Source organism: Elgaria multicarinata, chromosome 22 (assembly GCF_023053635.1).
Source record: "Elgaria multicarinata webbii isolate HBS135686 ecotype San Diego chromosome 22, rElgMul1.1.pri, whole genome shotgun sequence".
NCBI classification, from domain to species: Eukaryota; Metazoa; Chordata; class Lepidosauria; order Squamata; family Anguidae; genus Elgaria; species Elgaria multicarinata.
Genome location: NC_086192.1, coordinates 16,401,411 through 16,424,798, shown reverse-complemented (window position 1 = coordinate 16,424,798; position 23,388 = coordinate 16,401,411). Strand labels below are relative to the sequence as shown.

Sequence of the window (23,388 nt, the reverse complement as noted above, 5' to 3'; positions counted from 1 at the left end):
GGGGATTCACAATTCCCTCTGCAAAGAAGAGGGTTCCAGCCAGGCCTCCTCCTTAATATGCTGGTTTTCTACGTGGGCAAGCGATCCCGTCACACACGTGAGGCCCACCTGCAGTCTGACGTGCACAGATGCACCACTTCATCTGCCGTGCAGGAGAACTAGGCCAGAAGATGCCAGGCCCTCTGGGAGCTCAGCATGCACAGAAGGAATGTCTACCCTGAACAAAACATACAATCGCTACCTACAGAAAAAAATGCGCCGGTAATCGTTTTCTAACGTAAACGTCTAGCACAAAACAGGTTCTTTCAGAATGGCTCCAGAACGGCTTCAAATAGGTTACAAGCAGCGCTGCACTTCCTGCGCTCTTGTGCAATACATCTGCATTCGTTTTTAACTGCGTTATGACTTGTATCGGACTGCTAGCCGCCTTGAGTCCTTATGGAGCAAAGCCAGCACAAAGCCGATAGAGAAGAATAGACTGAACTGGATCTGCCCCAAAGATGCACATTCAATAATGAGAAAGATAATTCACACACGACTGAAGTTGAAATGCAGGCTGAGCGTGTGGCCTCAATGGCTACCAAGTTCTAGCAAAGGCTTCGGAAGGGAAATGCCCCCCCCCCCCCCCCCCCGTTCAAGGCAGTTGAAGAAAGGGCCCCCTTCTCTTTGGAACACGGACTCAAGTGTGACTCATTCCTAAGATTTTAACAGCAAGGCAAGCTCCTTGCGGAACGCGTCACCACCCCTACGTCGAGGGCTCCTGACCTGCCCTCTAAAAATAGATGCTTTAGATGCGGCAACTTACAGCTCAGCGACTTCCTGCTCCTCGTCCCAGGCTTCCTTGTGTGTCAGCTGACTGCTTCCGGTGCTCTTGCAGGTCCATATCCGCTGGCCGTATTTCTCTAATCGGGCTTCGTACTCTCTGAAGGAGCAACAGCTCAGGAAAACATGGCGTGCTTAGTTTTAAACTGTTCGATTAAGTCAATTTATTCATATTGTTTTCTACAAAGCCCACATTCATGTGTTAACAATAAGCCAGGAGTCCTGGCTTAACAAACCACGATGTGAAGGAGCTGCGTGGCGGATGCATGCAGCTCGTTCTCCACTGCTTTGCTCCTCCTTTCACAAGAGCCAGTAATAGGAGCCAACAGTGCGATGTGGCTGCAAGAAAGGCAAATGCTATTTTGGGCTGCATTAATAGAAGTATAGCTTCCAAATCACATGAGGTCCTGGTTCCTCTGTATTCGGCCCTGGTTAGACCTCATCTAGAGTATTGCGTCCAGTTCTGGGCTCCACAATTCAAGGAGGACGCAGAAAAGCTGGAGCGTGTTCAGAGGAGGGCAACCAGGATGATCAGGGGTCTGGAAACAAAGCCCTATGAAGAGGGACGGAAAGAACTGGGCCTGTTTAGCCTGGAGAAGAGAAGATGGAGGGCAGACATGAGAGCACTCTTCAAATACTTAAAAGGTTGTCACACACAGGAGGGCCAGGATCTCTTCTCGATCCTCCCAGAGTGCAGGACATGGAATAACGGGCTCAAGTGACAGGAAGCCAGATTCTGGAAGGTCATCAGGAAAAACTGCCTGACTGTTAGAGCAGTACGAGATGGAACCAGTGACCTAGGGAGGTTGTGGGCTCTCCCACACTAGAGGCCTTCAAGAGGCAGCTGGACAACCATCTGTCAGGGATGCTTTAGGGTGGATTCCTGCACTGAGTAGGGGGTTGGACTCGATCACCTTGTAGGCCCCTTCCAAGTCTGTTATTCTATGATTCTATGAAAGAGCTTTATGTGACGTTCAAAATGAGATTACAATTAAGTATGTGCAAAGAAGCCAGGATTTTAAACCTGTTTAAATTAGGTGAGGTGGTTTTTTTGCTTTTTGTTTTGCTTATGATTTGTTTGAGTGCACTTAACCATAGTTGTGGGTTTGGACATTGCACAAACCTCTCCCCTTCATGGTTTGTCTACACGTTTGTGCAAAGGAGGGGAGAAGTGAACAGCTGTGGGCACCAGCACATAGCTCATTCACATTGCAGGATTCCTGGCTTATCACGCATGTGTGAACGCAGCCAAAGTTGTATGAATTGATTTAATTATTTACCCTATGGTTGTTTGTAATTGTTCCCATTATGTTTTTGTTACATATACTTCTGTTAAATACATTGTCCCAGGTCAGACATCCCATGATTTAGGTGTTGAGGCCCAGGCCTTTGGCTCCAATTCCATCCTTCCCAGTTTGCCACAAATTATGGCTACCACCAATGATGCTTGGCCTCCAAAACAGAAGCCGTGTTTCGAAGTGTTTTCAATTCCAGTTTGGAGGCATGGTGTGGTTTGAACAGCTTATCCAATCCAGACATCACAACTATGTTCACCCCCAATCAGGATGTGAAAGGAGGAAATCAGAGCACATGGGGGAGGGGAGAAGGGAACCCAGTCCAAGGCATGCACACACACGAAATACACACACACACACACAGAGATAGAAACTACAGTTTGAGATGTGACAGTTGCTGAACTGAGAAGACAGAGGGAAGTTTCAAGCTTGGGATGACTGTTAATCTATTAGAAATATTACTGTATCCCCACTAAGCAGCACTCAAGGAATATAGCACATTTTCTTTGGCTGTGTGCTTAGCACAGGCTTCCTCAACCTGGGGCGCTCCAGATGTGTTGGACTGCACCTCCCAGAATGCCCCAGCCTGGCTGGGGCATTCTGGGAGTTGTAGTCCAACACATCTGGAGCGCTCCAGGTTGAGGAAGGCTGGCTTAGCAGATAAAAAGGATCAATCCCAACCCAACCTGAACTTCTCCAGTTAACTTGCACAAACATCTCCACCATGAGTTGCTGCAAAATTAGTTTTCAATCTTTTATGAAACTAATGGTTCCCCCCTTTGGCTCCTTATTCATCCCCACTTCTTGTTCAAGGAGTGTCTTAAATAACCTCTATTCTGCCGCCCCTTAAAGAGCGAAGCAGCAGGAACCACAGCAGGAACTTTCAAGGACAAGTTATCGGATAAACATTATAAAGTGGAGCTTGATGAGAGAAAGGAAAGGAAGATTCAGACATCACAGCAAACACAGCTATAATCACCTGCCACAGAGAGTCAGCCTGTGAAGAGGGCACTCTAAATTACAGTGCCCCAGGGCAGGAGATGTTCCAGTAGGCCAACAGAGAAGGGCAAAGGCAACTCTGAGCACCGTGCCCCGGAGAAGGCTTGCCTAAGGATGCCGAGGGGATGAACCAGGGGAGCAGAAACACCCTTAATGTCTAGAGCCCCAGGAAGTCCCAGAATCTGCATTTCCAGACTTCAGCCATTCTCCACAAAGAATCCCTGCTAACAATGACAAGACAATGGACACACAGACTGGCTTTGTTTTCAAGTGGGGAAAGTACTAGCTCGCCCTACATGCCCTAGGCCGAACTGGAAATGAACAGCCAAGGGCAGGGTAGTGAGGAAAACCAGGCCTGGATCAAAGCCAGACCAAGCCACTTTCACAGGGGGCAGGATTGCTGCTTTGTGCCACGTGGCGACACAGCAACTAAAAACAGAAAACAACGGCGGGTCAGCATAAAGGGTCCGGTCCGGGCACCAGTGCCAAAGCTTCTGTGTTTATTAAGAGCTTTGGATGGATTTGAGACCAGTCGCCGGAGGATTTATTCCAGCTTTGTATTTGTTTCTTTGTTTTCATTTGGAATGTTTTTAGTGTATTTAAGTTGACATCTTAAACGGCCTTGAGCCCTTGTGGAAAAGTGCTTTTGCCAGCCCACAGCAACCCACAGCTCCCACGAGTGGCACTCCCGTGCAATCCATCCACAGACCAGAGGAAGCCTCTCTCAGCCGGACCTCCCAGCCAAGCCCTCCAACCCCGAGCGAGCGTAGCAGAGGCGCACAAGCCATCTCTGTGTCTACCAGAGCCCGATCCCCTTTCGGTCACATCGTTCTGTCTGGGCTGGCCGTCGGCAGCCAACATTAAATCACTTTTGGGACACTGAAAGGCTTCATGTCAGGTGGCAAAGCAGACTAATACAGGAACTTGGTGGCAGTAAAAAGGAGGCAGAGCCAGAACCCAGGGCAGCCAAAACACACACCCCTTCCCCAATTCCAGCAGCCTGGCAGCGCATGGAATCCAAAGCAGGAGAAGCAGGCAAAATCTGTATATATGTGTTTGGTTTCTCCTCCTCACGGAAAGACGGACACAGAAACTCCACCCTCCATACATGTCACTAGGCCTTGCCTCCAGCTTCAAAGGCTTCCTCAGGCATTGCTCCCGGGCTTGCAACCTTAATGACTAGACACTTGCCCTTTGGGTGAAAGACAGGGTCATGAGAGCCAAATCCAAGGCTAGGCCAAGCTCCGCTTCTCCTGCACTTGCGCAGAGTTCTATTATACACACACACACACACACACAACGGACTGCACGCTTCAGCCTTCCCCAACTCAGCACCCTCCTGATGTGTTGGGCTACAATTGCTGGCTGGGAATTATGGGGATTGTTCTCCAACGTATCTGGAGGGTGCCAGGTTGAGGAAGACAGCATACACCCTCAACACATTTAGGAGCATGAAACCCCACCTAACTCAATGACCAGAACAAACTCCTCAAACTTCCACACCCCTCCGCTACCATTGCCGACGGCTGCAGAAGAACCTCAAATAGCTCCCCCAACCTGCTGCCTTCCAGGTGTTTTGGTCTGAACTCCCGTAAGTCCTACCCAGTATAGTTTACGGTCAGGAATCCTGGGAATTGCAGTCCAGAACATCTGGAGGGCACCAGACTGGGAAAGGCCAATCTATTCCCAACCTCCGCCGTGCGCCCCCCTCCCAACCCACAGCTACAGAGCCGCTTTGAGATTCTGCTGCCAATCACATCTGCTCCCTCTGTCCGATGCACGTCCAGCCCGCGCACATGGGTCCATCCCAAGGGCTGGCCAAGCAATGCGCCCAAAGAAAGAGAACGGGAACCCAAACAAGCCGCCTCTGGCTGCAGGCGCAAGAGCCTTGGGCTCAACACACATTAGAGATACGCTCTCCCCAAACCGATGCCCGGCCTGGCCTTCTGCAGAAGGAGAGCAGGTGTGGCTCACCCGCTCCACACTGCCCGGACTGCAAGGGTCTTCCAGAGCAAAAGGGTCCCGGCTTCTACGTCAGGGGACACGTGGGCTTTCCCTTTGCTAGCCCGGCAAGGCAAACGTTCTGATGACAATAAAAAGGCCGAGGCTGCAGCAGGCGGTCCACACGGGGTTCCAGTGGAGGGAACAGATGATGCAAGCTGCAATCCCAGACTCAAGAGGAGCTGATCCAGAGGAAGTGAGCTGTGGGGCGCTGGGGCTTAACAGATTTAAACAAGCCGCAAGACTGACGCAGGCGTCTCCCCTCTGCAACTTTCCTGTGGACAAGCCTCTTCCTTATCCACGAAGCCCGAGAGCGCCAGTTCCACAGGGCAGCTTCTGGCCATGTGATGCAGAACAGATTACAATACAAACACCAGTAAGTTCTACTCTTAAGGAGTCACTTTTCACCTCATAAACCTCTTCCTATAGATTGTCTATCAAGATGCTGCAAGAAGTGTGCCCCCCCCCCTCCCCGCAAACACCTGGAGACCAGAGGACAGCCAGCCGAGGTGGGAGACAATTTGGGGAGGGGAGGGGAGGAGAAGGGGGTTTCTTGGGGGCAAGACAAAGAAGCAAGAGTGAAAGGGGAGCACAAAGCTTCTCCTTGTGCGGAGACTAAACTTAATCGCAGAGGCCTCTGCAGAGACGCTACTTTGTGTGATGCCCACACAAACTCACTCACACAGACGTGACCCGACCCACAGAGCATAGCCGAGACTTTAAAAACAAGCGGAAAGGAAGGGGGAGATCCGGACGTGGCAGATTCAAGTTCAGCTCCCTTGGACTGGCCTTGGACAAAAGCCCACCTCCGTCTCGATCGGAGAGAGAACCGCAGCACGTGAGCACGGAAGGTCTTGAGCAACGGACAGCATCACGGCAATAATTCCCCAGACACGTAAGATGCTACAAAGAGGGTTTGGGTGTGAACCCGGTTTGACTTCCTGCTCCGCCATCAAGAGCTCTACGCGATCCGGGCAAGATCACTTCAGGCGTAACCTCAACTCAACTATTAGTCACTGGGCAAAACAGCCCCCTCCCCTGCAAACCTATTGCCCGCTGGATGTGTCGGACTACAACTCCCATCATCTCCAGCCAGCATGGCCAGGCACTGGGTGTGTGGTGGTAGGAGGAAGCAGGGGGAGATAACGGATCAGCAGTGGGTCAAGCATTACTACTGGCCAAGCCTCTCATGGAGGGACGCAGGGAAGCAACAAGGAAACCGGGCAAGGGGCAGCAGGCAGGCAGCGGTGCTTCGCGCGACACCTTCCTGCCCTCAGGAAAACAAGGCCTTTGGCGCTGAGAGCGCATTGGCGCTAGACCAGACGCCCACCTGGCCCGGCTTCCCCTTGTGATGGTTAAGTTAATTTATGCTAAGTTAATTTATGCCTGGAATCGCCCCCCCCTCCCCAAAGGTGGCAAAGGCGGTTCCTGTGCAGGGCGAGACGCCTCCCTCGGGCCTCCTGCCCATCGCCCTCACTGGGAGACCCGGGACTCCGGAAATTGGAGGGCGAAGGGAGGCTGCAGGGGGTCACAAGGGCGGCCCCTCCGCCGGCGAGGCCTGGGCTGGATCAGGTCAAGGTGGGCCCTGCCTATGCCTCTCTCGGACTGCAACTCCCACCATGGACAGCTACGCTTGCTGCAAATGATGGGAGTTGGAGTCCAGCACACTTGGCGGGCAGCCGTCAGCAGGGGAAGGCCGTGGGAAGCCCCTCCTGGGCCACGAGGCTCACAAGGGGGGCTTTGGGCCAGTCCCTGCGTCTAGCGCGGTCTACCCTGCAGGGCTGTTGTAAGGACATAAACAGAGGAGAGGAGAGACTCTCGCCTGAGGACGTAAACCTAAGAAACAAACCAGAAAGGGATCACGGCCAGTGCAGGAGCAGGGGAACGGGTGCCTGCCTGAGCCTGGCCTACGACTCTCGCATGACCCGTGGCGATGCTGGCTGGGGCTTATGGGAGCTGGAGTCCAAAACACCCGTCCCACCCCCCCACCCTACAGGAGCTCCCCCCCTCTGGTGCCCGGGGGCGCCTCCTTGCCTGGCGCTGCCCCCTCCTGCGTGGCCCGGAGAGGAGGAGCCCTGGGGGGGGGGGGCTGCATGGCCGGGGGATGATGGGGGCTGCATGGCCGGGGGATGATGGGGGCTGCATCCCAGTCCATCCGCAGGGCGCCTGGGCTGTGTGTGTGCGGAGGCTCCCGGGCCGCGGTGCGCTGGGTCGGGGGAGAAGGCGGCGAGCGGGGGGGGAGGGGGGGAGAACAAAGAGCCGGGGACGGGCGGGGTGTGTGTGTGTGGGGGGGGGGGGGGAGAGAGAGGTGAGGGGGCGGACACACACACACACACACACGGGGGGGGACCCCTCCGGCCTGCCTCCCCCTCCCCTCCCCCTCCCGGAGAGCCCCCCTTCTCCCCCCTCCCCCCGCTGAGGTAAACATGGCGGCCTCCGGCGCGGCCTGAGGGATGGATACTCGCTGCTTCGGAAGGCCTCCTGCGTGTGGGCGATGACGAAGCGGGGCTCCGGCTCCGGCTCCGGCGCCGTCGTCGTGGTGGTGGCGGTGGTGGTGGGCTCCCCTTCGGCCGGCGGGGTCGGGGTCGGGGTCGTGGTGGCCGCCGCCGGCAGCGGCTTGGCCAGCGGGAAGGGCTTGCGGCCCAGCAGCGGCGCCATCGCCCGGGACCGGCGGCTGAGGGGGCCGCGAAAATGGCGGGAGCGACGCCGCCTCCTCCCGCTCTCAGCGCAGCGCGCGCGCGCGAGGGAGGCCCGAAGCCGGCGGCCCCCCCCCCCTCCCTCACGAGAAGGGCGCGCGCGCGCGAAGCAGCCGCTCTGAGGGGAAAGTCTCCTGCTGCTGCTGCTGCTTCGCCGCCTTCTTTTTCTTCTTCTTCTTCTTCTTCTTCTCCCCCCTCCTTCACCGCACCGCACCGCCCGTCAGCCCGCCTTCTCCGCCCCTCGCGCCGCGATTGGCCCGCCTCAGAACGCCCCGCCGCGCCACTGGCTGGAGGGCGCGTCACTCACAGCGGCCCCGTCGTAGAGCAAGTTCGGCTGCGCCGCGCGCCAGCCAGAGAAAGGGCCGACGGGGAGGGGAGGGGGGAGAGGGAGGAGGGAAGGTCGCGTTATGTAAGCGCAAGAAAGGAGCGCGGTGGAGGCGCCCCGTCCGCCATTTTGTGCGTCGCCGTTATTAGGCCCCGCCTCCCACCGCCTATAGGGAGTCGCCGCTTCATCCGGGGCTCCGCGAGAGGGGCGGGACCAAGAGGCGGGGGGAGAAAAAGCCCGCTTCCCCGGCTTTTGTCTGGGCGAGTGACGCGAGGCCTCGCCTTAAAGGGGCAGCGACCCCCTTAGAGAGCATCATGGGAAATATGGGGGTGAGCGTGGTTTTGCCCTCACCCCTCCTCCCCCAATGCTGGAAGGGTCTCACTGTCAGTACAGCCCCATCTCGTTGCCTAAGCGAACACTAGGTGTGGGGAAGAAATAGGATCGCCTGAGCATGTGCAGAATGCCCCAGGGTCATAGCTTTGTTTCAGCCTCAGAACTGTGCTGGGCCCTGGAATATGTGAATGACTCAAGGAGTGTGCCTGAGCCTGTGCAGAGTGCCTTTGCCACGTCTGTGGGGTTGGGGGAACATGGCTTCCATGCGCACATAGAATCATAGAATAGCAGAGTTGGAAGGGGCCTGTAAGGCCATCGAGTCCAACCCCCTGCTCAATGCAGGAATCCAACCTAAAGCATCCCTGACAGAGGGTTGTCCAGCTGCTTCTTGAATGCCCCACAACCTCCCTAGGTCGCTGGTTCCATTGTCGTACTGCTCTAACAGCCAGGAAGTTTTTCCTGATGTCCAGATGGAATCTGGCTTCCTTTAACTTGAGCCCGTTATTACATAAACAAGCCCCTCTGCTTTCTGGAAGCCGCTCGCCCTGTTTCCAGGGCTTCTTGCTTGCTGCCCAAAATCCAGATTTTTTTTAATGCGGAGGGGACCAAGCAGGGGAAGTTGCCGCACTTTCTGAACACAGCCGTATTTGTACAGAAATGATGGCGTGAGGTGGCCTTTATGCCCATGTTGGGTTGGGGATAAACTGAGAGCAAGGAAGGGGGTACGATGGGATGAATGTTTACGCAGTCCCACAGCGCTCAGTGGCACTCGGTGGTACAGAGAATCAGACTGGAACTCATCCAAGGGCAGAGCTGAGACATCTGCAGTCACTGCACAGTAATAACAATAATAGAGCCGTTAACGACACTGTGGAATGATAAGCAACACGTGAGAAGTGCCGGGTCACACAGGTTGTCAACCTAGGCCGGGGGAAGACGAAGACGACACACAAAATCCTGTGTGTTCCTTGGAATCAGAAAGGTCTGTGCTGATTCTGCCTTGGAAGAGGCATTATTTGTGGCAAATGTAACTTCAGAGCGCCCAAGCGTGCACGTACGGGATGCCTTCTCTGCTTCCTCTGAAGGAAACTGCACGATGCATCTAATGGAAATGGACTCTAGTCCATGCAAGCTGATACCCAAATACATTTGTTAGTCTTTAAGGCCGCTATTGCTAGCAAGGTGACCCCTTGGGCTTGATTGTTGCACAAGGGAAGAAGAAGAGAAAACCAAGAGGTTTAGACTAGACACACCAAGGAAAACGTTCACACTGTGAGAACAGGTAGTCAAGGGATGGGAGAGCGCCCACATCGGTTGGTTTTAGGAGGAGGCATCAGGCCCTGATCATACATCCTTCCCCAGTACAGGATGGTGAAACTGCTAATCTACACACACACACACACACACACACACACACACACACACACGCTGTGGCATGCTGTTGGTTTTATTCTGCAGGACAGCTGAAATCCAGATGAATCCAGAATCTGAGGACAAAACAAAACTACCATGTCAATGGAGTTTTCTCCTTTTAAAAAATTATTATGATTGCCTCTAAACGATTATAGAAAAATGACATTTATACTAGCCAAAACCACACATCCAACCATCTTATTCCAAACAGCATACAAAGCATGCAGAAAATAAATCAGATTTGAATAGTCCTTTCAAGTTACAACACGTCCCTCAAAAACAATTTCCCATTCCGTTTCAAAACATCGGTATTTACATTAAAATATTAATGGAACTTAAACACACAGAAAAACATTTGCAAATGGCAAACTTGCCTGCGGATTAAACGGCACAGTTCAAGAACAGTAATATTTGTGCTTCCAAAACATTTCCAATACATCAGTCTGTATCATAACCCTGCAAGGTTGGCCCATTTCAGGCAGGAGCTGAGCCACTATGGCTCACCCAAGGCCCATCTCACAAGGCCGTGGCCGACCACGACCCAACACTTCCCAAGCATTTATGTATGGGGGACTTGTGCCACAGTTGCTGTGTTTCTGGCTGTGTAGAGAGGTGGCAGCTGTTACTACCTGGAAGGAAGGGCGTCTCTCCCTCACCGGAGGTCTTCAGGCATAGCCTGGGCAAGTGTATAGATCAGGGGTGCAGAACCCCCTTGGACTCAGGGCTGAATCCTATGCTGGAGATGTTCCAGGGATGCGTGGGGCCAAAGGGGCAGGACCAAAAAGATACCAGCCTAGTTTAGCTTATTGCGCTTCTGGCCTGTAACTCAGCCCTGGGAGGAGGAGAGGCATTTCAGTCTCTGAGAATGGAGAGATGACCAGGGGTCTGGAGGCAAAGCCCTATGAGGGGAGGCTGAAAGAACTGGGCCTGTTTAGCCTGGAGAAGAGGAGATGGAGGGGAGACATCAGAGCACCCTTCAAGGACTTGAAAGGTTGTCACACAGAGGAGGGCCAGGATCTCTTCTCGATCCTCCCAGAGTGCAGGACACAGAACAACGGGCTCAAGTGACAGGAAGCCAGATTCCGGCTGGACATCAGGAAAAACGTCCTAACTGTTAGAGCAGTGCAACAATGGAATCTGTTACCTAGGGAGGTTGTGGGCTCTCCCACACTAGAGGCCTTCAAGAGGCAGCTGGACAGCTCTCTGTCAGGGATGTTTGAGGTGGATTCCTGCACTGGACAATGGGTTGGACTCGATGGCCTTAGAATCATAGAATAGCAGAGTTGGAAGGGACCTACAAGGCCATCGAGTCCAACCCCCTGCTCAATGCAGGAATCCACCCTAAAGCATCCCTGACAGCTAGTTGTCCAGCTGCCTCTTGAAGGCCTCCAGTGTGGGAGAGCCCACAACCTCCCTAGGGAACTGGTTCCATTGTCATACTGCTCTAACAGTCAGGAAGTTTTTCCTGATGTCCAGCTGGAATCTGGCTTCCTGTTACTTGAGCCCATTATTCCATGTCCTGCACTCTGGGAAGATCGAGAAGAGATCCTGGCCCTCCTCTGTGTGGCAACCTTTCAAGTCCTTGAAGGGTGCTGTCATGTCTCCCCTCCATCTTCTCTTCTCCAGGCTAAACAGCCCCAGTTGTTTCAGCTCTCTCTTCATAGAGAACCCCTCCAACTATTTTATTCTATGAGAAAAACTGCACAAAAGCCAGGATTGGGGTAGGTGGGTTGGAAAGGTCAGATTTGCCCCTGAGCCTGAGGTCCAACACCCCTGGTATATATAGACTGATTCATGCCCTGCTCCAAACCAGAGTTGGCAAATCCCTTTGATGTCGATGGAGTGATGGAGGACAGGGACAATTTATTTTCTCTCCTTCTCTTACAGTGGGGTAGTGGCAGCAGGACTAGCAGGGGCAAAGCCCTGGGATTTTTTCATGAACAGGGACACTGATGTTATCTGCTCCCACGCCCCCGGTTTTCTTGTTTCTTCTGAGCTTAGCTGCAATCCTCACAGTAGCTGTGTAGGGGGGGGAATGAAAGTACTCATGATTTTAGTACACATGTACAGTTGTAATTGATTAATCACCTAAAACTCATTTGATTACAACTAAGGTTTCCTTACTGGGGTGAAGATACATAAAGGAGAGGAGGACTACATACCCATAACTTTAGGCAGCTGAGGTTCGAACTCACCTCATGCAAAGGGGAAGAAGCCTACGGGGATCATGTCGGGCGGGATGAGGCCTTGCTGGTACAAGTACCACCCTGCCGCGGAAGCCAGGCCAGCCACGCACCCGGTCCAGACGAGGCCCTTGAAGATGGTCAAGACCCTGGAAGAACCTGCAACGGTTAGTGGATCCTTAGAGACCTCGTCCGGCAAACCTGCACAGGAATTTTCTGGTTAAATGGATGGAGGAGGAGTTAAAGGAAGCCAGATTCCAGCTGGACATCAGGAAAAACTTCCTGACTGTTAGAGCAGTATGACAATGGAATCAGTTACCTAGGGAGGTTGTGGGTTTTCCCACACCAGAGGCCTTCAGGAGGCAGCTGGACAACCGTCTGTCAGGGATGCGTTAGGGTGGATTCCTGCACTGAGCGGAGGGGTTGGACTCGATGGCCTTGTAGGCCCCTTCCGACTCTGCTATTCTATGATTCTATGATCTCTCTGAGCCTCCGCTCCGGCTCCTGCCCTTTAAAAGCCGCGAAGGTTTGGCCGGGGGGTGGGGGGTGGAATGGCAGGAGGAGCGAGTCTTGACCAAGGCAGAAAGGTGTGGGTGTCAGTTTAACCCCCCCCCACCTGCACTTTTTATGTATTTACAGTATTTATATACTGGTCTCCATCCAACAGATTTCAGAGAGGTGAACCACAAATAGAATAAAAGAATAAGAACACCATATTAGAAATTTCATTTTGAAAATAACCTTATTCAGCCCCCCCCCCCCCAAATTATACCAGGTATAAATTATGCACATTGAAGGAAATCTGCCTGTATGTCCGTGGTCTTATATGATTTATTCTGCTTTTGCCTGTTCTGGCAGCTAGCAGCCCTCCCAAGCCTTTTCCAGCTTTGCAGAGAAAGGGCGCAATCATAGGCGAGTTTAGATAGAAATAAAACCGCAACTTCTTTACCGCCTTCAGCTGAAGCTTTCTAGGTTGGTTCACAAAACCAAACTGAAAAGTGTAAAATACAAGGATGTTGTAAAACGTCATATAAAATCCCTAAGTGAAGAACAGAATAAACTGAAGAAGGACCCGAGATAAAAGCCAAGATCTAAAAACGCTTTCTACAGCTGACTTGTTTGCTGCAGCAGATTTTAGGGCTGTGAACTCACACCTTTCCCAACCTGGGGCCCTCCAGCTGCGTTGGACTACAATTCACATTATCCCAGCTACTCCCCATGGTGGCTAGGGCTGATGGGAGGTGTAGTCCGATCCCATCTGGAGAGCTCCAGGCCGAGGAAGGCTGCCCTAAAGAAAGAACCATGCTGCCAAAAAGCAGGCTCAGCTACATGCCTCTGAGTGCCCCACAAAGTCTGGGCTTTGCTTCAGCTGTGGGGTGAGGGGGGACAGGTTTGGAGGTTTAAGGCAGGGGTGCACAACCCTTGGCTCATGGTGCTCGTGGGGCCTTCCGGGATCCATAACGCGGCCCGCAGAGCCTTAAACTTGAACGCTTGACTGAAGAGTTGGGAAAGAGGGGTGGGAGGGGGTCACCAGGAAGGGATTTGAGGCACAAGGGGCAGTGGGAGAGTATGGCTGGCAGCACACCTGGGGCGGGGCAGCCCTTGACTTTTCGGGAGGCCATCCTGCCCAAACCCCGGTGCCCAATCGGACAGCCTCACACCTCTGTTGGTCAGGGCGTCCGAGGCGCGGCAAGCCGCCTTCATGATGGCCAAGTTCCCCCGTGGCTGGCCCGGCACGTAGACCTCCGCTTCCACCTCCACGTCTTCCAGCTCCATCGGCCCGCCTTTGCCCCGGTCCCCCTTGCTGGAGGCCGCCTTGCCCCGCTTCGGGGCCTTGGGGAAGACGCCGCGGAGCAGACGGAGCAGCTCGGCGCGTGCCGCCTCGGCCTCCCCGGCGGTGGGCTCCATGATGATGCCCACCAGGGCGCAGGGGGACTTCTGCACCAGCTTCTTCACCTCCTTGAGCACCTTGTGCAGCTCGGCCTGCTTGTCCTTCATGCACGAGGCGCGGCACAGGAAGAAGACCAGCTGGCACTGTTTGCCGCCCATGGAGCAGGCGGCGCTGCAGGGCTCCTTGAGGGCATCCGCGGGGTGGACCGGCTGGCAGGTGGCGGAGAAGAGGTCCTGGACGAAGGAGGTCATCATGCCGTGGATGTCCTGGCCTTCCAGGGTCTCCCCGATGAGCAGCACCTCAGGCCGGCCCCCCACCTTTTGCACCAGGACCTGGAAGTCCTGCAGGATCTTCTCCCCGGGGCCTGGGAGGCATACTGGGGACGTCTTGGGGGGCTTCACCGGCCCCGGACCCTCCTTGCTCATGTCCTGCTAGAATGGGTGCTTCGGCCTTCTGCCCTTGCTGGCCCGGGGGGGGGGCTTCCCACCCCACCCCCTCCCTATGTCACAATGCCCACCCTCTCGCTCTCTGCCTCACCCACACACAGAGCTTGGGGCAGCCCCGCCCACAGAGCAGAGGCCCAGGGCCTGAGCTGGCCTCAGGGGGGAAGGAAAGGGGGCCGTCTGGCCCTCCCCCAGGTGGACCTGCCACAGGTCCTCCCGCTCCAACCGGGGGCCCTAATCATGCAGCCATTATGTGCAAACAGCCATTTGGGTGGTGTAGTCAGTGGAGGCTGACGACTCTGGGGGCAGTGAATCCACCCCGGGATTATTCATTTATTTATCTATTACATTTTTATACCGCCCAATAGCCGAAGCTCTCTGGGTGGTTCCCAAAAATTAAAACCATGAAGAGCATAAAAACAACCAACAGTTTAAAAACACAAATACAAAATGCAATATAAAAAGCACAACCAGGGTAAAAAACACACAGCAGAAAATATGGAATTAAAACAGCAAAGTTTAAATTTAAGTTAAATTAAGTATTAAAATACTGAGAAAATAAAAAGTTCAGCAGCTGGCAATGGAAAGAGTACAGTGTAGGTGCCAAGCAGACCTCTCTGGGGAGCTTGTGCTACAGCCGGGGTGCCACAGCGGAGAAGGCCCTGCTCCTCCTGGTAGCCACCTGCCTCACTTCCTTTGGCAGAGGCTCGCGGAGAAGGACCCCTGACTGAGGATGACCTTAGGGTCTGGGCAGGTACATATGGGAGGAGGCGTTCCTTCAAATAGCCTGGCCCCAAACTGTTTCAGGCTCTGAATGTTAGTACCAGCATTTTGAATTGGGCCCGGACCTGGACTGGCAGCCAATGAAGTTGTAGAAGGACTGAACCAGTCAGACTCCAAGCTTCGTACCTTGGCTGCTCCTTTAGAGTTCTGGCCGCCTCACTGACTCCACTGGGAGCCAGCACGCACAGCGGTTTGGATTAGCCCTGTCGCTGACATTAGCTGGGTTCGCATGATCAAAATCACCCACCGTGGCTCAAATAAGCCAGCGTGGTTTGCCGGCGCCCATGGGTACCCCTTCTGTAACCCAGCTTGTTGCGTTGCACAAACCTGGCAAGGCTGGGATGTTGGCATGGCTGATAAACCACTCGCAACCCTAAAACAGCCCCGGGGGTTCTGGGCGGTTTGTTAACCAGGCCCCTAATCTGCCCAGGGTTTGGGTTGCCAGACGAGCACCTGGAGGTACTGGCAAACCGCAGGTGACTTTGTGGACGCGAACGGGGGCGGGGGGGGGGAGGCGTCCTCTTCCGCCCCCCTCGGAGCTTAGCTGCAATTCTCTCTGCTCCAGCATTGCTATTCAAAGGGCTTTGATGCCTTTCCAGCTGGGCTGACAGCGATTCCGCCATGCCCATGCCTGCCGGTTGAGATGCGAAGCCAAAGAGCCTGCAGCTCGCAGCACGCCTGGCTGGCCAACGCTGGAAGTTCGGGGCCTTTCCCCCCGGCTGGGCCCCGCTGGGCCCTGGAGGACGTCGCTTCCGAATCAACAGGCACCATGGACGGCTTTGCTGCTTTCTTGCTGCCTTCTGCCCCACGTCCGAAGGCCGCCCGGGCGAGCGCCGCAGGAGCCTCGCCATCCCAGGCCAGGCGGGCTGCCCAGCCGCGGACCCTCGCCAAAGGCGGGGCGGGGCGGCGCGCGGGCGCCAGGCAGCCGCTGACGCGCGCGGGCCGCGGCCGGGAGGCGATTGTGACCCGCGGCGGGCGCCCCGTCGGGGCAGGCGGCGGCGGCGGGCGGAGCGCGGCGGCGGCGGGCGGCGAGGGCGATGGCGCGCCAGGAGCCGCGGGCCGGGGCGCCGTGCGAGGGCGAGCCGGCGGCCGTGGTGCAGCGCACGCAGGTGCTGCTGCTGGCCGGCGAGCCGTGGGGGCCCGACGGCGGCCAGCGCGTGCTCAGCTCCTTCCAGCAGACCGCGCTGCCGCCGGGCCCGCCGGGCGCCAGGCCGGGCCCGCCTTGCGCGGGGCTGCCGCCGCCGCCGCCGCCCTCCGCGGGCCAGGCGCTGGGCCCGCCGGCGGCCGGGCAGCTCATCTTCTTCCTGTGCCGGCCGGGCTCGCTGCGGGAGCGGCCCGAGCGGCTGCGCGAGGTGCTGGAGGGCGTGCGCGACCAGAGCCGCCGCGCCGCCCCGGCCCCCGACGGCCCGGCCCCGGCCCCGGCCCCCGCCGCCGCGGCCGCCGCGCTGGTGGGCGTGCTGGTGCAGCCGCGGCCCGACGAGGAGCGCCCGGCGCGGCGCCAGCTCGAGCAGCTGCTGGCCGACGTCTTCTTGGACGGCGAGGGCGGCGACGCCGCCTCCGCCTCCGCCGCGCCCGAGCTGCACACCGCCGTCTTCGCGCCCGGCCGGCCCGACGGCGCCCTCGAGCTGCGGCGCGTCAAGCGGCGCCTCTCCGCGCACGCCTCCGGTGAGGGGCCGGCCGTCCGGGGAGCGAGGGAGGGAGCCCCCAGCCCGGCGGGACGGCCGCCCCAAACTGGGCGCCCTCCGGAGGTGCTGGACTACAACTCCCATCATGTAGGCAGGGCGGTGCCAGACTATGTGGCGCCCTTGGCAAGGCGAGCTACTTGCACCCCCCCCACTCCCCCAAATTGCCAACTTCGATTCAGCCGTTCAAGAAGAGTTTCTGAACTATTATATTTTGCTTTTATTGTGTGTGCTTTTTCTTAAAACAGCGAATTTGTATAAAACTGTGACCCTTAACAGGCAGTACTGCCCCCTCTGAGGTCTGTGCTCCCCCCCCCCCCCAGGCAGCTGCCTAGTTGGCCTAATGGTATCACCGGCCCTGGACACAGGTTGCGGGAAATCTGTGCTAGGAGGGCCCTTGACGTCTGCAATCCTAACAGTGAGATCCAACACGTGGACCACTGTGCAACCAGCCCCATGGAGTTCAGGTGTGCTGCCTAGGCATGTCTTCTCACAAGAGTGCCTTTGAGGATGTGCAGAGCGCAGGGCCGGCGCCAAGGAGCCCCATCCCAGTCTTGCTCCTCCTCCTCCTCCTCCTCCTCTCCCCCAGGGCTCCCTGGTGTTCACCTGCTGCCAGACGACAGAGGTGGTGGGGGGAGGAATGGCAGACGCCCCCCAGAGGAGGAGCAGGAGCTGGGGGCTGTGGCAGTGACAAGGGTGCACTCACTGAGGGAGGGGACAAGTCAGAGGGGTCTTGCCCGTGGGCGGCGGGTCCCCCAGCCCAAGGTTCCCAGCCCGAAGGTGAGCCTCCTACCTTGCTCTCCCCAACGGGCTGGTTTCTGCAGTCCTAAGGGAGCCCATTCTCCCCGAGACTACAGCAAAACCCGGGGGTCTGCTTGGTGGCCCACAGACCACCTGATGCCCAACACCCCTGACGTAAACACTTCGTCTGTTTCCTCCCTGCAGACAGTAACTCCTGGTTGGACAAAAGGCTGATGATGCAGATGTTTGGGGCTGCGCTGTCCTTCGGCACCATGGCGTACGGTGGCTATTACTTGTACAACAACCCCCCAGTGTAGAGCGTGCCTCCTTGCCTGGACGCCTCCCTCCCTCCATGGTTAAGGTGGGTAGCAAAGTGGTGGCTTGCTTGTTTTGGTAGACGCAGAAGCGCCCACGTGTCTTTTACTCCCAGCTTTCTCTGGACAACATGTGGCGTTCCAGGCCAAAACATCTGGAGGGCCACAACTTGCCCAGTCCCGGTGTCAGTGGTCCTTGAAATCACCTGGCCCCTGCCGTTTGAGGCTTTAAAGATAAACAAGCACTTTGAATTCAGCCCATAGACACACCAGCAGCTGGTAGGGAATTGGTGCAATAGGGCCCATCCGTCTGACCTCAGTGAGGATTTGAGTGGCCGTGTTGTGCCCGAGCAGAAATGACGGACTCGCGTGACAGTAACATGTTGCAGGACTGTACCATTCGGGGGGAGGGCTGACCACATTGAGTCCTCGTCCTTATAAAACAAGTTTGCCTAGAGAAATCTGGAATGTCCCTGGGGAAAGCTCAAGTGTAGCCTTAGCTTCATCTTTGTGCGGGAATATTTTAATCTGCAGTCTCAACTGGTACAGTCCTCCACCAGACTCAGGATATGACGTCTGCTGCTTGTTAACATGAAGCAATTCTAGAATGGGTTAGTTTTCATCTTTATTGGTATGGGAAAGGGATGGTTTATTTACTTGCATGGTGGTATATTATTTCTTGGAATATTGTAGCATGGATAGATAATTCAATGTGCACTTTTATGAATGCTTAATCTGTATATGTATTTACGCCTTGTCCTCAAATGGTTTTTGGTGCTGTCCTCCTAATGCGGTGTTTGCATTCTCTTTTGCAGGGCCTGTGCCCATCTGGATATGCAGTAGTCACCCAGAATAAAATTTAAAAAAACAAAACATGAAATGTCGTTACCTTGTCCGTACATCTCAATAAGCCCACAACACAAACTTGAACTGTCCGGAGTCCCATCACAGTGGTGGGAATATCATGGCGCCATTTGAACGTTTTGATCCCAAATTGCGTTGATGTTCCTGGTTTAAAGGCAAAAGACCCCCAGGACACGCAAGTCCTGAGTGAGACGGGTTGGCAAAACCCCCAGGGGACAGCAGAAGCCTGTCAACAGATCCCTCTAAACTGAGCCAAAGGCTAGAAACGGGATTCTGGGTCGGTAAGGCTGATGTGACGCGCATCGTGGCAAAGACTCCAACTTCACAGAGGTGCACTGAAGGGACTGAACCCCACTGGGAAGCCAGGAAAGAGATCTTGGGCTCACGGTGGGTAGCTCAGAGGCAGAGGGAGGCAGGCTCCTCAAACTAGGTGTTGCCCTGCGACCCCCTAAGCGAGCCATCTGTCTTCCCGTGGGGTGGAGGATGCTGTACCAGCCCCAGTGGCAAAGTTGCAGGCCCAGACAGCTTTTGGACATGGTATAAGGAGAGGGTGTCCTTAGTCCTTTGCCTCAGCAGCTCAAATGTCTTGGACCCTGACTGTCAACTTGTTATCAGTTTTATACCAGCTCAGCTGTCGCGGTTTCCCTCAAAGGCCCCGTTCAGAAGACACCTTAAACCACAGCATTAACCACAGCGAACGCTGTGGTTTAAGACATCTTCTGAACAGGGCCAAAGAATCTTAGGAACTGCGGTTTGGCACGGGCGATGAGATGGATCCATGATGGATTCTAGGCCTTTCACCAAACTACCATGTCCTGGACTATAGGAATGCTGTGGGCACTGTCACAAAATGGTTGCTGCGGCGGGCATGGCCACTCACAAAAGGCAAACTGGCGAAGCTAAAAGACAAAGCCGCTTGCCCAAGGACCGAAGTAACGAAGCAGAGGGGAGGGATGCGTTCCAAAGCACACGGCCACCCTTTCGAACCCACTGTTCTCTGCTCCAGCGCCCATTTCACAGAAGTCAAACTAGTGACAAGAACCTATAGTGACATTATCCACACAGCAAAGAATTATTCTCATGATATGTAAGCAAGGAAACATGAGCTGGGCCGGCCTCTGTGGGTGCGGAAGGGTGGGAGCTAAACAAAGAGGGACATTCCTCTGCAATAGAACGTCTCGCGTGCTGAAGCTCCACAGAATGGCCAGGGTAGCAACGGGGCCACAGCGGTGGAAGCATTGTTGCCAACAGGGCCACGGAAGGTTCTAGAAGGCCTTCACAGAGGCGGCAGTTGGAGGCTGAGTCCTCTGAGGGCAGCAGCTCAGACTGAACCCCCCCAAGATGACGTACCCCAACCCGGGGCTGCTGAAAGCAGCCATGGGGCATTACTTGACGGAAAGTGCCCGGACCGCACTCGAAGCTTTGGAACCAGAAGACGATGTGATAGAGGTGGGTGCTGGAGCATAAGCACAGGCAGGAACCCCCGTTCGGAGCTGTGGGGGGGACGGGACACGCGGGACGGGACACAATGAAAAGTGCACGCACGGCCCACACACCTGGCAGGTAGACGAGCGCACCCCTCCCACCTGCCCCCCTTGGCATTGATTTTAAAGGCCTGTTTGGTTCCATGTCACTTCTTCTAAGACTTCCAACACGCTTTTCTCAGTGGATTCTGCACTGCCCGTGACGCTGTCCAGCGCCAAAGAACCACCCAGCAATGTAAAGACGAAGGGATGAATTGGCAGATGTTTTCTCGAAATACGGTTACGCTGCCTTTCGTCAACGTTAATTTCAGGACAGTAATAACAGAGCAACAAAAAGCATTTAGTGTGTGTGTGTGTGTGTGTGTGTGTGTGTGTGCGTGCGGGGGGGGGGGGGGAAGAAATGCACTAGAACAGGCTAGAAATTAAGACCTTCAGAAACGGTACTTCATGTGCCTGGAGAAGAAAACAGGTTTTGCCTGATGCTTCAAATGGGTCAGATCTCCAGGTGTTTTGGACGTCAGTTCCCAGAAGCCCCTGCCAGCATAGCCAGTGGCCAGGAACCCTGAAAGACAGGCATGGCTTCCTAATATGTGTGGGGATTCTATGGGGGTTCCCCTGCCAAGACAACTGTCTCTCGAGTGGACATCAGGCTCACCTCTAGTGGACATCAGGAAGATGAGGCCCTTGGAGGAAGGCCGCTGGCATGTTGCTGGGGGAAAGGAGGCTCCAGGGACCTCCCAAACTCTGGAGGGCTGTGAGCAGCAGCACTTCAAACAGGGCTCGTGAAAGAACAGCTCTTAAAGTTGGGGAGCTTGAGGGTTAATAGTAGAACTACCACTTCAAATAATGGCAGCCGTATTCCGCACGGACGGCAGCCTCCCAACCACCTCCAAAGGCAGCTCCCCAGATACCCTGTTTTGGCGTTCCAAACAGGAGGGTGGGTGGGTGGGTATAAATACATGGCAAGCCGCATAACCTGAAAATAGGAACCTTCTCCTAACATCTCCATGTTTACGCCTCTGTTCGTGGGTCTTTTGTTTCTTCTAGATGGGAGCCAAGAAACAGATGCCGACCGTGGGACCTAACCAGATCCTGGACATGCCGCTCTTCACCAAGATCCCTTTCCTGCCTGGCTCCAACACCATGTTCTACACGACGAATTTGGGTGAAAAGGTGAAAACAGAGAACGCCGAAGCCCCCCACTCCCCCCAAATCCTCTTCAAACTTGGCTTTCGTACATCACCGATCTGGCGTTCAACAAACACATTAGACTAAAACAGGGGTGTAGAGCATGTGGCCTTCTGGAAATGGTTAGACCACAAGTCCCATCTTCCCTGACTACTCGCTAGGGTTGATGGGAGTTGAAGTCCAACAGCATCTGGAGCCCACATGTTCCCCACCCCTGGAATAAAGCATGACTGTCCAAGAAGGGACTCTCTGTAGCTACATGTTAACCCGCAAAGCAGTTCGTAGACAAGGAGGAAATTTAGAAGTAGACGTGGAGAGGGCCCTTCTCGCTCTCGGTTTCCCCTCTCCTGAGGCTGTTTTTCTTCCTAAAAATCAGCTGTTCCTTGTCCTTGTCTGTATCTGGCTTCATCTAATTTATCTATTTCTGAGCTGCTTTGAAGGGTGGAATCTATGCAATGAGCCAGAGGTTTCCAAGATAACACAATACCCCGGGTTTTAATTCCCTGCATGGGTCCCGGAGCTGTGATCCTCCAAAATAAGACGCCCGGCGGGGTCCGGGGAGATGCAAACTGGCCCTTTGAACTGCTCAATGCCTCTGTGTTTCTCAGCTTTACCAACCGACGGCCACTTTTGACCTGAACGACCCGTATTGCAAAATTATGGCGCCCAAATATAAAAGCCTCCACGACCCGCACTTACGCGCCTACTACAAGCGTAAAGACAATCTGCGGAAACTGAGGAAGGACGGCCACATCACCGACAAAAACAAAGTAGGTCCGCTTCTTTCAGGTCTTTCCACCCCTCCAGCCCAGTCCATCGAAGCAATCCAGCCAGCAAACACGTCAAAGGCGAGAAATCCTACCACAATCTAAAAAAAGGTTTGGTAAACAGCGGAATTGGCCTTTTGATGGTAATTCAAGACTAAACCTGGGCTAGAATCATAGAATCATAAAATAGCAGAGTTGGTAGGGCCATCGCGTCCAACCCCCTGCTCAATGCAGGAATCCACCCTAAAGCGTCCCTGACAGAGGGTTGTCCAGCTGCCTCTTGAAGGCCTCTAGTGTGGGAGAGCCCACCACCTCCCTAGGTCACTGGTTCCATTGTCGTACTGCTCTAACAGTCAGGAAGTTTTTCCTGATGTCCAGCTGGAATCTGGCTTCCTTTAACTTGAGCCCGTTATTCCGTGTCCTGCACTTGGGGAAGATCGAGAAGAGATCCTGGCCCTCCTCTGTGTGACAACCTTTTAAGTTAGGCTACTTCATACATGCGTGATTGTTGCAATGCCAGGTGACAGTGAGCATGTGTGAACAACCCACTGCAGGCACAAGGCCACAGATAGAACTTGCACACCGCGCCGGACGTCTGTGTTTTTCTAGCCGATGCACTGAAATACAGATGATATTATGCTCCAGCTTTAAGTTCGAATTCAGTACATGCCAGCAACTGGGAAAGAAGGGGCTTTAGGTAGGTGTGTGCTTTACTTCCACTGTAACCACGCGGCTGGCATTTCTCTCCTTCCTGCCCCCTGGGAAACCACCATGTCCTGCTTCAGTGGCAGCTGGCGGCTTCAATGTCAGAGGGGCAGAGAATCTGCTCCGGGTTCCAGTTGGAACCTGTCGGAACCCTAAAGGACCTTTCCAAGATGAGGAGCTTTGAGTTTCAGTCAGAACTGGCAAGAAACTGTCAAAACTCTAAAGGAGCTCTCAAATAATAATAATAATAATAATAATAATAATAATAATAATAATAATAATAATAATAATAATATTTCTTACCTGCCTCCCCACTTGGATCGAGGAGGGAAACAACAGCAAATATAAAACACATAAAAACTGATTAAAACCTAAAACATCCTTAAAACATTCTAAAATTCCACTGAATAATACTAACAGGGGTGGAGCTGTCCAAGGTACCTAGAGAGCTCTCTTAGA

General features: G+C 54.6%; 3 protein-coding genes across 3 annotated transcripts in view; 1 reads left to right on the top strand and 2 right to left on the bottom strand.

Moving 5' to 3' along the window:
- The window catches only part of BAZ1B (bromodomain adjacent to zinc finger domain 1B), a 29,072-nt gene extending 21,190 nt beyond the window's left edge, over positions 1-7,882 (bottom strand). The window contains exons 1-2 of the mRNA XM_063146516.1: positions 7,579-7,882; positions 806-922 (exon numbers count right to left, since the gene is read on the bottom strand). Of these exons, the coding sequence (XP_063002586.1) occupies positions 806-922; positions 7,579-7,775 (314 nt within the window). The 5' untranslated portion in view covers positions 7,776-7,882. The remainder of the gene's footprint in view (positions 1-805; positions 923-7,578) is intronic.
- A 2,026-nt stretch (positions 7,883-9,908) lies between these two features.
- LOC134412808 (uncharacterized protein C2orf72 homolog) lies at positions 9,909-14,383 on the bottom strand. The gene is made up of 3 exons (XM_063146820.1): positions 13,729-14,383; positions 12,080-12,268; positions 9,909-9,958 (listed from the first exon to the last, which is right to left on the bottom strand). The coding sequence occupies exons 1-2, from the start codon at positions 14,381-14,383 to the stop codon at positions 12,081-12,083; spliced, it is 843 nt and encodes a 280-aa protein (XP_063002890.1). The 3' UTR covers positions 9,909-9,958; position 12,080.
- A 5,743-nt stretch (positions 14,384-20,126) lies between these two features.
- LOC134412807 (fibrous sheath-interacting protein 2-like) overlaps positions 20,127-23,388 on the top strand; it is a 41,850-nt gene continuing 38,588 nt past the window's right edge. Inside the window, exons 1-3 of the mRNA XM_063146819.1 lie at positions 20,127-20,246; positions 21,329-21,442; positions 22,066-22,227. Of these exons, the coding sequence (XP_063002889.1) occupies positions 20,127-20,246; positions 21,329-21,442; positions 22,066-22,227 (396 nt within the window). The remainder of the gene's footprint in view (positions 20,247-21,328; positions 21,443-22,065; positions 22,228-23,388) is intronic.

Coding starts and splice junctions, on each gene's coding strand:
- LOC134412808 (XM_063146820.1), bottom strand. CDS start 14,383: ATGAGCAAGGAGGGTCCGGGGCCGGTGAAGCCCCCCAAGACGTCCCCA. Junction 12,269..13,728: donor GGACGCCCTGACCAACAGAG/GTGTGAGGCTGT, acceptor ATTCCTGTGCAG/GTTTGCCGGACGAGGTCTCT.